The sequence below is a fragment of the Tachypleus tridentatus genome, chromosome 10, assembly GCF_004210375.1.
Source record: "Tachypleus tridentatus isolate NWPU-2018 chromosome 10, ASM421037v1, whole genome shotgun sequence".
NCBI classification, from domain to species: domain Eukaryota; kingdom Metazoa; phylum Arthropoda; class Merostomata; order Xiphosura; family Limulidae; genus Tachypleus; species Tachypleus tridentatus.
In genome coordinates, this window is record NC_134834.1 from 59,914,529 (window position 1) to 59,931,879 (window position 17,351).

General features: G+C 34.5%; 1 protein-coding gene across 2 annotated transcripts in view; it reads right to left on the reverse strand.

Moving 5' to 3' along the window:
- The window catches only part of LOC143229377 (transcription factor A, mitochondrial-like), a 37,874-nt gene extending 35,483 nt beyond the window's left edge, over positions 1-2,391 (reverse strand). The window contains exon 1 of one of the 2 annotated variants that reach the window (XM_076461616.1): positions 1,989-2,391. In XM_076461616.1, coding sequence (XP_076317731.1) covers positions 1,989-2,065 — 77 coding nt within the window. In that variant the 5' untranslated portion in view covers positions 2,066-2,391. The remainder of the gene's footprint in view (positions 1-1,988) is intronic. The other variant, XM_076461617.1, reaches the window with a different exon arrangement.
- Positions 2,392-17,351: the final 14,960 nt, after the last annotated feature.

A 17,351-nucleotide genomic window follows, 5' to 3' on the forward strand; every position in this document is an offset into this window, starting at 1 on the left:
TAGATAATATAATGAGTTATTCAACATTTTACTATCTCATTGTGAATGTAATTCATAGACTTTATTCTCTTATAAACTTGATGTGTAGCTAATGATAATTCACAGCTCTTAATGAGTAAAGATCTGACATTTTGGGTTGGCAACTTCAGCTTATCTTGGGGTCACACTGGTTGTCCTCAGTCATAAGATAAAAATAAGCTGATATGAAACATAATTTAGGATGCAGTGGAGTACTTCATGACAAAACCTAGGTTGCAGCACAGAGTTCAGAAGTTGCCAATTTTACTAAAGTTAATTTGAATCATATATTGGAGTAATTAGTCAGTTAACAGTTTTACATGAATAATGTAAGAAATAATAAATAAACCTTTTCATAGAAGTAATTAGAGTTGAATATATAATCCATAAAATCACAATATATTTCAAAAAGCTATTATTAACAAGAATAAATATCTTTGTTTTCATTAGAAAAACATTTCATATTATAGTATTGTCTAAGGAAAAAGGGCTTAACCTGTACACACTGAGATTTTAATATCATAACCCCTTTTACAATGCGACTAAGATAACTCTGACACTTCCATGTTTCAATAATATATGTTATCAAAAAGCATGATAAAAAGCCTGACTTTTTTAGGTCATTTCCAAAATGGGCCTCACACAAAAAAGGACAAAATCAATAAAAAAAATGTATGATACAGAAACATATTAGTTTTATCAAACCTTTATATCCATTCTGAAGAATCTAATTATTTTGAATTTAAAATTTACATAAATCTTACTAATGCTATTTTACTGTTAGTGTTAAAAAATTATGCTTTGATATTTATCAATTCTGTCTCATTTTTATTACCAATCATTTGTAAGCATAAAATAAATTATTTTATGTAAAGAATATACTACTTGTTTCAAGTCTGTCTTTTTCTTCAGTGTAGTTTACAGTAGTATTTGTTAACAGCTTTAGCTATCGTATTTACAATTGTTGATATTTCAATGATTAAATCTCATTACAGTGACAACTTACATTTCATTATTCCTTATGTTTTTGCCTGTTCTAAGGATTTACTTTTATTACTTATAGTTGACTATATGTGTACAGGAATAGTGTAAACTTAGTATTTGACTCTTTGTTTACAGATGCTACTTAAAAAATGTTCACAGAAAATGAAACAATAAAGGCAAATGACATTCAAAACATCATCCTTTACACTCGTGTTTCTACAACAACATGCAATTGCCATTCATTCAACTTAGTTTCATCAAGTCTAAAAGAGGTAAAAATTTCATTGTAAAAGCCACTACATTTGGAATATTGTGTTAAGTCTTGGGCTCCTTTCCTTAGGAGAAGCACTGAGTTGGTGAAAAAGGTTCAGAGAAAAGCTACCAGAATGGCATCTGGAACAGGGAAGTTGTCATAAAAGAAGAGAATAAAATCTCTGAAATTGTTTTGTCTTGGAAGAATAAGTTAGAATGGATCTGACTGAGGCATCTACAATTATGAAGGGTATTAATAGTGTTGATGCATAACCTTTTTTTCATACTTAACAGTGAGAACAGTAGTTCAAGAGGATACAAATATTAATATTGTCAGGGTAAGAGTCATCTTCACCTAAGACAGATTTTTAAAAGAAAGGTTGTTAAGTATATGAATGATAAGGGCTTGTTTTGAATTTTTTTATTTATTAATAGTTTTAGCTTAAGTTTAGAGGATGGAACAGCCAAGATAAAACAATGGGTCCTGTTGTTACAAAACATTATGTTAAACCATATGCACATGTTTAAAGTATATCAATGCTCAAATTTGTGGCTATTCATTAGGAAACACCATCAACTATAACATTACTGTAGCAGGCCTTTCACTACTACTAGAAGCATTACGTATTTATACTGATAACCTGTTCAAAAGCAACGTTTCTGTTCATTTCTATCCTCTTCTATCTAGTTCTTTTAATTTAATAATTATAAATAAGCATTATTAATTATATTACCTAAAAGCAGAAGTAGCTCGAGAAGTCAATCCTATACTTAATCGAGAAAACCCAAATGTCATTACACATATCGCCATGTTTACAACATACAAATTACAAGCTACTAAACAGTAAACGCTGTCACTATAACGTTGCTCAGTGACACTTTCAAATTAATGCTGTAAGAAATGTAAGGTACAATTATTGGGAAAATTCAAAAATTCTTCATTGATTTATTTTGGAAACCCTGAAAAATACTACTACGAACAAATTAAACAAAACTGTGTATCATATTCAGAACTCAAATTCTAAAAATAATTAAAACATTTCATCCACAAACAGTTCTTAAGATTTTCTTCAAAATTCAAATTATGCTCAAATTCTCTACAGATATAACGTCTGATGACCTTCTACCCCTTCTCTATTTCAGAGCCACCTACATTACCAAAGCAATACGCCAGTAAAAAACGAGGGTTAAAACAGGCATATGGATATTTTGTTTGTTTGATTTTGAATTTCGCGCAAAGCTACTCGAAGGCTATGTGCGCTAGCCGTCCCTATTTTAGCAGTGTAAGAGTAGAGGGAAGGCAGCTAGTCATCATCACACACTGCCAACTCTTGGGCTACTCTTTTACCAACGAATAGTGGGATTGACCATAACATATAACCCCCCACGGCTGAAAAGGCGAGTATGTTTGGTACAACGTGGATGCGAACCCGCGATCCTCAGATTACGAGTCGCATACCTTAACCCACCTGGCCATGCCGGGCCCATATTTTGTTTGTTTCAGAGCAAAGCGAAATTGAGCTATTTCTTATATCCGCTGTAAAGAATCGAGCCCCGGATAATTCAAGAAACTTGACTCGCACTCTGAGGGCCGTGGGTTCGAATTCCCGTCCCACCAAACATACTTATCTGTTGGTAAAGAGTAGCCCAAGAGTTGGCGGAGGGTGATAATGAATAGTTGCCTTCCCTCTAGTCTTAGACAACTAGCGCAGATAGCCCTCGTGTAGCTTTGCGCAAAATTCAAAACAAACAAACAATTTCAAGAAATCATCCATAAAGTTTTAATTTTTTTTTCTTTTCTGCCACTCTCATAACCAGTAAAAACAAAAATCACTTTAATGCTAACTTCTAAGTCACCATATCACGAAATTCTGATCAAAGAACATGTATTGTAATGATTTGAAATAAACATTCAACTATGGCAATAATCTTGGTTACTTTTAATTCTCCATATTTTAAAAGCGAAATATCGTTAGATGTCTGATCATAAAGTTCTAAGACTTCTTCTGTAATAGGTGCCAGTACAGAGGCAGTGAGCTTCAATGAGGTGTGTACAACGTACAAATAGTGATCTACCCCACATACAACCCATTTTTCCAGACCTTATACCCATGTTGCGAAAAACGTGTTCAAAGACAGGCGAATCTCTTGTCCTTGTCTGAACAAAATGGAGAGAAAAAAGGAGTAACGTGTTTACATCAAGTTTTGTGTGAAAAATGGTAAAGGAGGAACAGTAATCCTCGAAATTTTAAGAACTGCCTTTGGTGATGACTGCTTAAGTAAGGCCGTCGTTTATCAGTGGATAAACGCTTCCAAGATGGCTGAAAATCGGTCAAAGATAACTCATGTTTTGGGCCACCGTCAACATCGTCCACTGATGAAACGATTGGTAAGGTGAAAGAAAAAATTCAAAGTGTTTGAAATTGCTGATCAACTGGACATTTCCTTTGGGTCGTGTCAGGCGATTTCAACTGAAGAACTCTGCATGCGCCTTCATCATAACAACGCGTCTTCACACACTGATTTGTCTGTTGAAGAATTTTTGGCAAATAAACATTCCTGTAATACCACACCCCCGCATTCTCCCAATCTTGCCCTGTGTGATTTATTTTTATGTTCCCAAAAATGAAAATGAAGTTGAAAGGAAAATGATTTGATGACATTCCAACCATCCATAATAATGTAAAAGCAAAACTTAGTCGTCTAACAGTTGAAGACTTTCAGCATTGTTTCCAAAAATAGCAGAAACGTTGTAAGAAATGTGTATCAGCTAGGGGAGATTACTTTGAAGAGTAGAGCATGTAATACTGATGTATGTACATTATTCTTCGGAATAAAAGTGAAGTCTTAAAACTTTTTGATAACACCTCGAATTTGAAATTGCTGTCACAGTTTAGTACACTACTCCAATGGTACAAGGCTATGTCTGCAGACTTCCAACGCTATAAAACAGGTTTCAGTACCCGTAGGAAGAGCACAGCCAGTTTATTTTATAGCTCTGTGCTTAACTTCAGTACATCTTTCTTTTTTATTTTGTGATTTGTATCACATGTTATATGACATTGCACTGTAGATTGATGAAGTTGCTTTCTTGATTGGCATCTGGAAAGAAAATTAGTAATTGCATTAGTTAAAAAGGACAAAATATGAAAGACCTAAAGCTATACTTGCCAAAATTTCAGATAATGCAAAGCTGTCTTGTCTTCCTTAGTGGTAGTTACAGCCTTCCATTGCGAGATTGATTTGATTGATTGTGTTAAGACACGTAAGTTTCACAACTGTACTTATCATTAGAAAAGGAATAGCATAGTAATTAGCATGTTAGGCTGCATTTTCAAAGATTATTTACTTTATTCTCAATACACCTTCCTTCTGTCAATTGTTGAAGTGTTATGGATATAACAACCAACCCTGCTGTGTGGTTAAAAATATTTGTGTATTTGTCAGTGCTAATTACTGATTTTCCACCACCTGGACAACAAATATAAGTCTTTGGAATTTCTTTCCTAGCTCATTTGTCGTATGATATACTGATCAACTTGAAAAATACTAAAACATTTCATTCATTATCAGTGTCATTGAAACAAACATTATAGGATCAGTAACTCATTGGCTGAATGCATAACGCTGCTTGATTAATACTTATCACTATATCTGCTCCAGTTATTTTAATACTAAGCTTGATATGCTTTCCATAGTACCTTTCCTTTGTTGTTTCTTGATTTCTTGATAGGGCATTGAAGTAGTGGTATTGCTTAGGTAGCCCAGAAATAGTCTACATTCATAGACAGCACAGCTGTAGTGCTAATATGTGTAGAACATATTATAGATATGTTCTATAATAGATACAAAGATAGCCCTCCTGTAACTTTTCACGAAATTCAACAAACATACAAATAATAAATAAGCTAAAACTGGTAAATGCAAAGATTAAACATGCCGCATCCCTTTCTACATTCTCTCCAAAGTTTCAACCTCAAATACCTTTAACTGTGCAATTAGCCGTCCCTAATTCAACAGTGTAACACTAGTGAAAAGACAAATAGTCATCGCCAACTCTTGGGTTATTCTTTTACCAAAGTATAGTGGGACTGACTATTACATTATAACGTCCCCACAGCTGAAAAGGCGAAGTTATTTGGTGTGACGGGGTTTCGAACCCGCGACCCTCAGATTATGAGTTGAGCGCCCTAATCACCTGGCCATGCCCGGCATATATTTTTGCTTCGTAGCTTAACTGTTCAGAAGATATAAATTATAACAGACATATATTTGGCTATTATACATATATAGATGATTTTCTAAAACTTTTACAATTGTGTATTTTAAATGTTCTATTTTATATAATTTAAATGAGTGGCATTCCATCTTCAATTGACATTTTCACTTATATGGGCCTATTTTCTTTTATGTAGGATTTCAGTTTTACCCTTGGAAGTTGACTTTTTTATGATAATAATGTAGGAAACTTACAATTTTGTAAATACCTATTTAAAAGGCTATAACTTTATGTTGGAAATTAATCCTGTCCAGCATATACAAACAAAACCAAGATCAAACTGATTTTAAACACCTTTAAAGGCCATCCTACTAACCAGTCAAGGCCAATGAATAACATACTTGCAAATAATCATATTTCAGACATTTTTCTTCCCAAGGACCACAAACGTGACTTTTCTTTGAGATCAATCGTTTCGATTTATAAATTACCAACATTTTTAGAGAAAATAACATGCAACTTACTCCACGATCATTTCTTGTCTCCAATACCGATTAATTTCGCAAAAACTGGAAATCATTGTAAAGCATATAATCCAAAATATATTATTTTAAAATGATATAATTTCCTTAAACTCATCCATTCCTACTGAAAAAAGAAATACAAATTATTATAAAAATAATTTGAGGAAACACAATCTACTCAAATATAAGTAGTATTTCTTGGTTTGCTAAAAATTTGCTTTCTCGATACTAACCACTTCAGACTTAAGACATACACTGCTGGCCAAAATCTTAAGGCCAATAAACATAAAAAAAATTGGATTTTGCATTGTTAGATTCAACCACTTATTTGAGTAGAGCTTCGAAAGATGATAATAAGAAAAGGGAAAATAAAAATAAAAACTTTTTAGCATTTAATAAGGAAAATGTGAACACTATGAAATTAGCCTAAATACTAGCTGGTCAAAAGTTTAAGATCATACTGAAACGAAGCGTTAATCGGTAAACACGTAACGAAATTTAGTCATTTGTGTACAAGCATTAGCGTTGTCAACATCTCCCACTGACATCTCCTGTGTTACACTGGGTAAAAACATGGCAAAGGCTAAATCGTTGACAGAGTTTGAACAAGGCAGAATTGTCGAACTGCAAAAGCAAGGTCTCTCTCAATGTGCCATCGCTGGTGAGACTGGGCGTAGTAAAACTGCTGTTGCAAATTTCTTGAAAGACCCTGAGGGATACGGAAAGAGAATTTCAAGTGGTCGGCCCAAGAAAATTTCGCCGGCGCTGAGCAGGAGGATTCGACGGGTTGTCTGGCAAGACACCAGCCGATTATCGAACCAGATTAAGGCCTTTACGGACACAGAATGCAGCTCAAGAACAATAAGACGACATCTACGAGAGAAAGGCTTTAAAAACCGTAAACGTCTTCAAAGGCCACGCCTCCTTCTACACCACGAAACAGCTCGATTAAACTTTGCTAAGAAGCACCAAACATGGGACGTAGAAAAGTGGACGAAAGTTTTTTTCTCTAATGAGAAAAAATTTAATCTGGATGGTCCGGATGGCTTCCAACGTTACTGACACGATAAGGATATCCCACCGGAGACATTATACATCTATATGTATTGTCTTAAAAGATGTTTGTTCTTTCTGTACGAACTAAAACAACTACTAATCATCGCCAAAAATTCTTAATGTTGATTACGTAAAGAAAGGATTGTTTGCTTTTTATCCACAGCCTACACAATGGGACATCTGCGCTGTGTCTACCCAGAAGAATCGAGTCCGAATTCCAATGCTATAATCTTCAAGTTTGTCCTTGGACCCTAGAAGATGAAGGATTGTTATCTGTAAGCTTATATTATAAATCGTATCATATTTTTAATTTAGAAGTGTGCATTTATTCAAGGCATTAGAAACAAAATGGTTTTCTGTAACTCAGTATCACAACCCATGAAATGTTAGGTTGAACAAGTCTCTTGCTGTAGCACTGTAACGTACAACTATTTGCGCTCTGGTCACCACGAGAATGTGAATCCCGGATTTTATCATTTCAAATCCGTAAAATTATCGCTTACCTGTTATAGTCAAAGTGTTATGCCGTTAATAACACTTGCAAAAAGATAGTTTAACAATAGTTTTCATAGCTTTGTATTTTTAGTTAGAATTATTTAGTATTTTTATTGGCTAGTATATGTTACAGTGGTTGGAGTACTTTACCTTTCATTTAATTATTGCTATCAATGTTCTTTTAATTTTATATTATTATTACCCTCAGTCTTATTGTAATGTTATACGACACACATATTATGTTATGTCAGGTAACATGCTCAAAGCCTACTCTGACTTGTTCATTCAACGAAACTGATATAAACAGTGTTTCAACTAAGACTTTATAATTAAACTTTCATTGACGTCATGTGTTTGTGTTAAGATTGTTAAATATAACCAGCACGATGTTTAAAAAGTGCACTCAAGTTCATCGAGAGTCGAAACGAATAAGAAAATATTCTATCTGTTGTATGTTGAAACCAAATTGGCCTGATGAGCTCCTGAAGTCAGAGTATTATCTTATCAACAGTGGCATGCAACAAACTATAAGTAAGTATTCCTAATACCATCTTATTACTGGAAACATATACAGAGAAAATGTAAAATAGTGTGATTTAAATTACCGACATGTAAAATCACACAAGGCATAAAGTTCTTGAGACTTTAGAGAAACGAACAACAGCAAAAACTAAAGTTGGTGTGAAATGTAAAGAAGGAAACGAATGTGGCTTTGTGACAGATTTCATGTAACGGATGGATCCAGTACTTTGATTATCAAGTTAATACTGAGAAGGAGAAAATATCTATATAACTTAATTAAAAGTCATCTTTTGAAGGTTAAAGTTCAATAAAGTACTTTTTTTCTAAAATCGATTGTATCCTGTAAAGCGCATATATAAACTGAAGTAACGAAATTCTTCAACAACGAAAGTTGTTTTTTTTAATATTATATACAGTTACGACAGAAAATGTTCCCACCCCTACGTCCCGAGTAATTTCTTGCTCATAACTTAAAGAGTATCACGAGTAGGCTAACAGAAGCATAATATATTATAAATATTATACTAACACACATCTACATAAATTTTATGTAAATTAAACGACAAATAAACTTTTTATAAACAATTAACCAAAAATAGGAGGAGCAAAAAGTGTTCGTACAGTTCAAAACGTGTGGAAAAACTGATATTCCCGTAAAAATTTTGTTTAGTTTAGCGAATAAACTATATTATGCTATTCCAAAACAAAACACAGGGTTCATAATTATTGGAATTTAGCCAGCAAAAAATGTACTTCCGGTAATTTAGCACCGTCTTCGTCATTATCTACTTGGTCATCATGGCGAACAGGAAACAACTGTCCAGTGATATAAAAAACCAAATTATTGTAAAATACAAATCTCGCGTGTCTTTTTCCGGTATTGCTACACAACTTAATGGGCCGATATCTACTGTTCAAAACATAATTGCCAAGTTTAAGCTCACAGGATCAACTGCTAACCTCTCTCGTTACGGACGCCCAACCACAATTCCAGAGAGAACCAAGAAAAAGGTTCTCAGAGAAGTTAGTAGGAACCCTCGTTTAACACATAATGACATACAGAAACTGGTAAGGAAAACTGAAATTAAAGTAAGCACCTCTACAGTTCTGGGTTCAAAGCATGCCGTCCTCGTAGAAATCCATATTTAAAGCCTGTTCATTTAGAAGCACGATTGAGGTATGCAAGAAAGCATGTAGATAAACCCTTTACCCATTGGAGGAGTATTCTTTGGTCAGACGAGACTAAAATCGAGCTTTTCGGCTACAATGATGCTCGCTATATTTTTCGTAAGAAGGGGGAACGAAATCTTCCAAACAACACCATCCCTACAGTTAAACACGGAGGTAGCTCGATGATGCTATGGAGTTCCTTCAGCTCTTCTGGTGTAGGCAGCCTTCACCGCATCAACGGAATCATGAAAAAAGAAGAGTACGTTGATATATTAGGCACTTATATCAAGAATGATGCTCAGAACTTGTGGCTTGGGCGCCGTTGGATTTTCCAGCACGACAATGCCTTTAAGCACACATCAAAATATGTGCAATCCTGGTTGCAGAGAAACCATATAAGCGTTCTGGAGTAACTATCGCAGTCCCCCGATCTCAACACAATCGAAAACGTTTGTCATGAATTGAAGACCAGGATTCATCAGCATCAGCCGAAAAACTTGCAAGAGTTGGAGACCTTCTGTAAAGAAGAATGGAAGAAAATACCAGTCGAGTACTGTCAAACGATCGTGGAGGGCTATGAGGAGAAATTGCTCCAAGTAATTCACCTGAAAGGCTACACAACTGACCATTAAAGTTGTCGCACGAACACTTTCTGCCCCTCCTATGTTTGGTTATTTGTTTATAAACAGTTTATTTGTCGTTCAATTTACATAAAAATTTATGTAAATGTGTGTTAGTATAATATTTATAATACACTTTACTTTCACTCTTCTAATAATGATACTTTTTAAGTTATGAGAAAAAACTACTCACAACGCAGGGGTACGAATACTTTCTGTCGTAACTGTAACACTGTGATGGAGCAATAATTTGTAATACGTTTATTTTTCTTTCTAAAATAAAATTCAACTTTATTCCTTCAGTGTAAGCACATGAAGTTTTAAAAATAATGGGTTTTATATTCACAAACGACTAAGTGATTACTCTTAATTTAGTTGTAACACATTTAAAATTAATATATGTTTCACTGTCATGTTCCTCTCTAGCCAAATACGTACATTTTTATAATTAAAATATTTTATTTTTCAAACTTTTTATTCTAAAATTATTACATTACAATATCAGCTTTTATCTTAACAATGCTTTTGTGATATCAGTAACGCAGCTAAAGTAAGAACAACAATAACCCAATGCAAAACCCTTAGAAGACAGTATTACATAACATCATCTAAAGGCCTTGGATCCAGTCGTTACATTTCAGTTCTTTCTGATTGTTTTCTTAACGCCTTAATGTACTGTACCTATAAACTTTTCAAGTCGAAAACTCTAGATATTGCCGTGAATTATATGTGGATTTCGTGATTTTCGGTAACAAAAAAGGGGGAGGAACTTGACCATATTTGGAAATTTTGACGCTAGATTAAATGGATCGTGTAGTCAGATACTTTTACTTCGAGCGCATATGAACATAGCTGAAGTGGATGACGTAATGATACTACGTTGATATTAATTGCTCAAACACAACTATGGTTACGTTTCTGATCAGATGGTGTGGGTCAGACCACACTACGAGAAATTTAATAACCAAGAAGTTAAGTGTTTGGTGAAATGATCCAAAAGAGAGACAGCATTAATGACTCGGTTATTCGGGTTACTCTAGTGATATAAGAAATATTAATTAGTTGTTTTTACTTGTTAGATGAATATGTTGACAAAGTTCTTGTTAAGCTTACACGTTTTGTAACTTAGGCCTTACAATTCACTATTATCACATTACTAAGAGCGCAATACAATTAATGTTACGGTACGGTTTGTTTGTTTTTTAATTTCGCACAAAGCTACTCAAGGGCTGTCTGTGCTAGCCATCCCTAACTTGGTAGACTAGACGGAAGGCAACTAGTCATCACCACCCACCGCCAACTCTTGGACTACTATTTTACCAACGAATAGTGGGATTGACCGTCACATTATAATGCTCCCACGGTTGAAAGGGCGAGCATGTTTGGTGCGACGGGGATGCGAACCCGCGACCCTCAGATTACGAGTCGCACGCCTTAAAACGCTTGGCCCTGTCAGGCCAGGCAGCTAGTCATCACCAGCCACAACCAATTCTTGGACTACTCATTTCCAACGAATAATGGGATTGATCGTACTTTATAACGCCCCCTCAGTTGAAAGATCAAACATGTTTGGTGTGGCGGGGATTCGAATCCGCGACCCTCGAATTACGAATCGAATGCCTTAACCACCCTGGACCCTTGTTGGCAAGTATTATAAATTTGATACATATTAGCATTTAATTAACTTCTAAATTCAAATTTCCAATTATTTGAAATAGTAATACGTAACATAGTAAATCGGAAACTCGCTCGAGATAAATTATAATATGTAACAAAATGTTTAATAATTAACTTTTAATGACAACGCTTCAAAGCAAACGACAAAGTTTGGTAAGAGTACATGCAGGGTCTTAGGTTTGTGATATAAAGTGAGAACTTGGAATTAGACAACGGTTCAGTACGAAGTGGCAAAATGTTGTACTTATAAATCAAATATGTAAAAGTGGGGATACTATATCTCCAGTTTCGAAGCCTCTGTTAGATTTAAAACACAACTGATTGACCTGAATTAAATGTATCCGTTTGATTTACGAAATATTTCATTATTTGCATTTCTCAGACCTAAAATTGTACTTAATCCAAAATAGAATAAAACTTTGAAAATAAGTCTTGATTATTAATTTTGTGTGTGAGAAAGCTACTTTTTTTTTCTCTCTCTCTCTCTCTCTCGGGGTTTAAGTGTCATATGTACCCTGGAGGGTCAGGTGCTGTATGACCTCTTCCTCCTTCCTTTACTTATGCGGTCATGCAATCAGTGTTTAATGGTGTTAGTTACTGCTTTTTGGATTAGAGTGGGCCGAATTGCTCTGATCCTTTTTCAGGGCAATGTCCATGCACTGGTATACAGATATAGATATTCTTTTGCCCCATCAGTAAGATGTCTAGTTTATTGGTGGCCCTTTTTTTTTTAATAAATGAGAGACTTTCGACAAATTTTATTACTTTTTATTTATATTTTTATTATTTTATATATATATATATTTCCATTTATTTACTTTTATGTTTAAAGTATATGTTAATCGGGAAAAGGTGTTTTAGGACTACGATCATCATGTATGAGGTACCTATCTAGTTCGCATAGTAATTCATTTTTCATCCAATTTTTATCAAAATACGTTATTGTATTATGTAGGAGTTTATCTGGTATGGTTGATATGTTTGAATATTTATATTTAAATTGAGATGATGTTGATCTGAGAATTCTATATGCTGTTGTGAGGAGTGTGTTTTGGATTGTTTGTAGTTTGGTTTTAATTGTTTTGTCATTTACAGTTATCCATGCTGGAGCCGCATAGTCGATTACTGGTCTAATGTAAGTTTGTAAATTTTTAGTATGTTGTCTATTGATGCTCCTCTATTCTTGCCAGTTAGACTCTTAGCATAGTTGTTTCTTCGTCAGACTTTATTTTTAATTTCATTTACATGGTTAATCCATGTTAATTTTGAATCATAAGTTAGACCAAAATATTTTGCCGATGTGGCAGAGTAAAGTAGTGTTCCATTCATATATATTTTAGGCTGTAGTTTTTGTATTTTGTCAATTTTGTAAATACGACAAATTGTGTGTTTGCCGTATTTATTTTTATTCTGTATTTTTGACAGTATTCGCTTATTCTGTTTAGTTGCGGTTGTATGTTTGTGGCTGCTATTGTTGGTGTTGTGGCACTTTTCCAGACTACCACATCATGAGCGAGCTGTGATGAATATCCATGATTAGGATCCTTCAATAGCATATTGTTTACATACATGATGAAGAGTATAGGGCTAACCACCCCTCCCTGAAGGACGCCAGCTTCTGGAGTAAATTACTCAGAAAAGGTTCCCTCTACATTTATTCTGCATCTTCTCTTCTCCAAAAAGTTAAATAACCAGCGAATAACTCCACGCTGTAGTCCCATTTCATTCATACGGAACTGTAGGCCATTGTGCCATACAGTGTCAAATGCTTTCTCAACGTCAAGAAAGCAGGCGACAGTGCATTGTTTTTTATTAAAGCTATCTATTATTTATTCAGTTAGTATGACTAAGTGGTCAGTTGTTTGCCTAAATTTCCTGAATCCATTTTGTTCTTCTGGTAACTTTGATGTTATCTCCAAGAATGTGGAGAGTCTATTACCGATTATTCTCTAAAGAATTTTGCTTACACAGCTGATACGTCGGTAGCTGTGAGGTTTATTTGCTTGCTTTACTTCCTTATGGAACATTAATATATTAGCAAGCTTCCAAGAAACTGGTATGTATCCTGAGGATGGAGATAAGTTAAAAAGTGCTTTTAGATGGTCAAACAATTTCAGAGTGCCCTTTTTTAGTAGGATGTCTTATATCTCATCTTCACCCGGAGATTTGGCTTTTGTGTTTTTTATTGCTTCAAGAAGTTCATGTATGGATATTTCTTACGTTAGGACCTTGTCTCCGTAGTTTGTGATGCGTCTTGTTTTTGTCTCAGATATACTTGTTGGGAAAATTGTTCTTTATTGTTTAATATATAGTTTGTGACTTTTTTTTTATAGAAATATGTATTCATATTTAGATCAGAGTGAGTTTTAAGTGTATTTTGTAGTTGGGCTTTGAAAGTTTCCGCTTTTTCTTTATTTGTGTGTGCTACTGTATTATTGTGTTCAAGTGCAGGGTATTTCTTTACGGCTGAATTGTCGTTGGTGAGTCGTTTAAGCTGTGTCCAGAGTTTTCTCGTTTAGTTTTGAGCAGAAATTATCCCATTTCTATTGTTTTTGTACTTTTATTTATGCTCTGTCTTCGTTTTTTTGTTTAGGGTAATTATTTGTTGTTGTTTTGGTATTGTTTTATTGGGCGCTTTTTGAAAGCACGCCGTTATTTTTTGACAGTAGTTATCCATTTCAATATGGTCTTTTATTTCTTTTTATAACGTTATTAGGTAATTGATTGTCTAATTCCTGTTTATAGTTTTGCCAATTTGTTTTATTATAATCAAATTTATCTTTTATGTAGGTTGTATTTTTACGGGGGGCGAGATTGAAAATGGTCGCTATCAACATCTTTTCCCACCTGAAATTTTATTAGCTTTTGGCTCAGGTTGTGTGCGCTAAGACACAAGTCTAGTATGTCTTTGGTGTTAGTGGCATACGCTCTGTGTGTAGGGGTGGTATCATTTAGTAGGAGTATATTATTATTATCTATAAACTATAAGAGACTTCTTCCATTGTTGTTTCTGTACTTCCAACCAAAGTTAACATTTTTACTACTTAGACATCCAATGACTATTGAGTTATGGTTGTGGGAAAAGATGTTGAGTAATACTATGTCTAGTTATTTGTATGGTAAGCAGTATATTCTTGCTCCTGTCACTTTTGTTGTTTATTTGCAGAATATCCACAGTAATATGTTCGTTGTTACTGCTCAAACTGATATCTGTAGCTCATAAATCTGTTTTGTATAGTATCATATTGCCTCTATTTTCATCATTTTTGTTAATTCTGTCTTTCCTTATTGTTGTGTAATTTGGTATCTTGAATCTATTGTTGTTGTATATTAAAGTTTCTCTTACTATTATAATATGGGAGTTACCTTCTTGTATAAAGCGTTCGATCTCGTGTTTCTTGGAAGCTATTGCACTTTGGATGTTGATATATACCACTGTGAAAATTATGTTGTTAGCATGTATCCAGTGAGTGTTATATGAGGTGTAATGTTTTTTTCAGTAATGTTAATTATCATATCAATACAATCGGTTGTTTAGTTTCGTGTATTCTGTTATAAATTCTGCGATTATGTTAGTCAATTGGCTTATTTTACCAGGTGTGTTAACGTTTGTTTCTGGAAATGTGTTGTTTTCTTGTGCAATATTCTTCTGTTCTTGCGGTTTACCTTTTAGCATTTGTGCATACGTAGTTTTTTTAACTTCTGTTGCGTACTTGTAGTAGGTTGTTCCTGTTCTGACGTTGTTTTGTTTGTATTTGTCACATCTTTTGTAACTTGCTGTGTGGGTTTGTCCACAGTTACAACGTTTAGGTGTTTCTTGCACTGACAAATATAGTGTTCTCCGCCACAGCACTTCGGTGTTGCTAGACATGCTTCAGAAACGTGCACATAACGTTGACAATTGTAGCATTGAGTTACTAATATTGCTAGGGTTTCAAATGGTTCTACTTGGTATCTTTGATACCGAAGCATTATTCCATTCTTTAGTATGTTATAGTTATCATCAATATCATTTCGTACTAAGTTTGCGGGTGCTTGCGTTTTTTTCGAAATTATCCGTTGTATATTTGTATGTGGTATACTTTGTTCATCTAGTACTAGGGTAATTGTGTCCAAGTTAATTGATTGATGCACCCCTCTTACAACTATAGCTTACTACCTGCCAGGTGGATTTTGATTTTACCAGATTTAAATGCGTCTGCCGGCTATTCCTTTAATAGCCTATTTAGGTCAGTAGCCTCTTCCCCTCGAACAAGGACATCGCCTCTGGGCAGACGCTTGATACTGACAATAGAAATTTATGGCTTACAGCGTTTGACCTCTGTTGCAAGTAGGGGTTGATTGTTATGACGTGGTATGCCTTCTATTATTACTGAATATTCTGCAGACTTAGTTTTTACGAAATATGACTACTTACTGTTTTTTTATTTCTGACTCACTGTTTGTCTATAGGAGCATTTTTTAAAATGTTTTCAGTTGCATTATCAACATCCAAGGTGTTTGATTTTACTGTTGTTACATTTACATTTTGGTACTTGTAGAAGCTTTCTTTACCGTAGTAGTAGTTGCTTCTTCCTCATTTTCCGTCGAATTTGGGAGTTTTATCATTTTTCTTCTAACTTTACGTTTTTTCTTACATTATTATCTTTAGCTTTATCTACTATGTTTAATTCTTTCCTTGCTATAGTACAAAAAGCTAGCAAAGGGGAGCTTGTATCTTTAACATTTGGCCACCAATAAAACTGGACTTATTTTTCGTGTTATTCCTACGGGTTGAACAACTTCGGTAATTTTCTCGTCTGGCATCGCGTGTCTTAGCCCTGTTCTTTCTTCTATAGGTTTTGTTGGTCGCCAGGTAGAAGTAAAATTTATTCTATGGTGGTCTTTCGTTTTAAAAATCATGAAAAACACACGTCTCCTATCTCACTCTCGCCAAAGAAATCAAGCTACTTTTTTCTTTTCTTTTTTTTTTTTTTTGGGGGGGAAGTAGTTTTTATTTTTTAAAATTTCGCGCAAAACTACAAGGGGCCCTCTACGCTACCCCTCCCTAATTTAGCAGTGTAAGATTAGAGTGAAGGCAGCTAGTTATCACCACCCACCCACCGTCAACTCTTTTACCGATGAACAGTGGGGCTGACCTAATATTGCAACGCCCCACAGCTGAAAGGGCATGCTTGGTGCAACAGGGATTCGTACTGATTTGACAATCAGATTACGAGTCAAACGCCTTTTACAAAGAACGGTGGGATTAATACCGACTCACGGCCGAAAAGGGAAGCATCTGTGATGAGTTTCAAACCCGCGACTGTCAGATTGCGAGTATAGTGCCCTGATTACCTGGCCATACTGGGTCGCAAGTTTCTCAAAGATACCAATCGTCTCGCTTTTTTACAAATCCTCCCCATTGTTCATAAAATAATTCAACCATTGTGTTATGCTGTTATATTTATCCAATTTACACTTTAATACATTTATTAGGCTTATTCCTTTTATAACTGTTCATAATGCTTTCTCGGCACTTTTTGTGGTAATGCCTAACAATATACATCATTTAAAAAAACCAAAAAAAACTGGTTGTTCTTAGGCCAACTACGGTGGTTACGTTGAATGCTCACTATCCGTGTTGATTTGCTAGTTTTGTTTTTGTAATTTTTAAAGTACCTTCTTAAAAATAGTAACTTTACATAGACAGAAAAAAAAGTAACTGATCCAAGATATTTTTTATGAACCACATTTTCTTAACTACAGTCAGTTGTCAAAGTGACTAAATTGTAGTCAAAACCAAATAAATTTACCAAATACTGATTCAGCTAA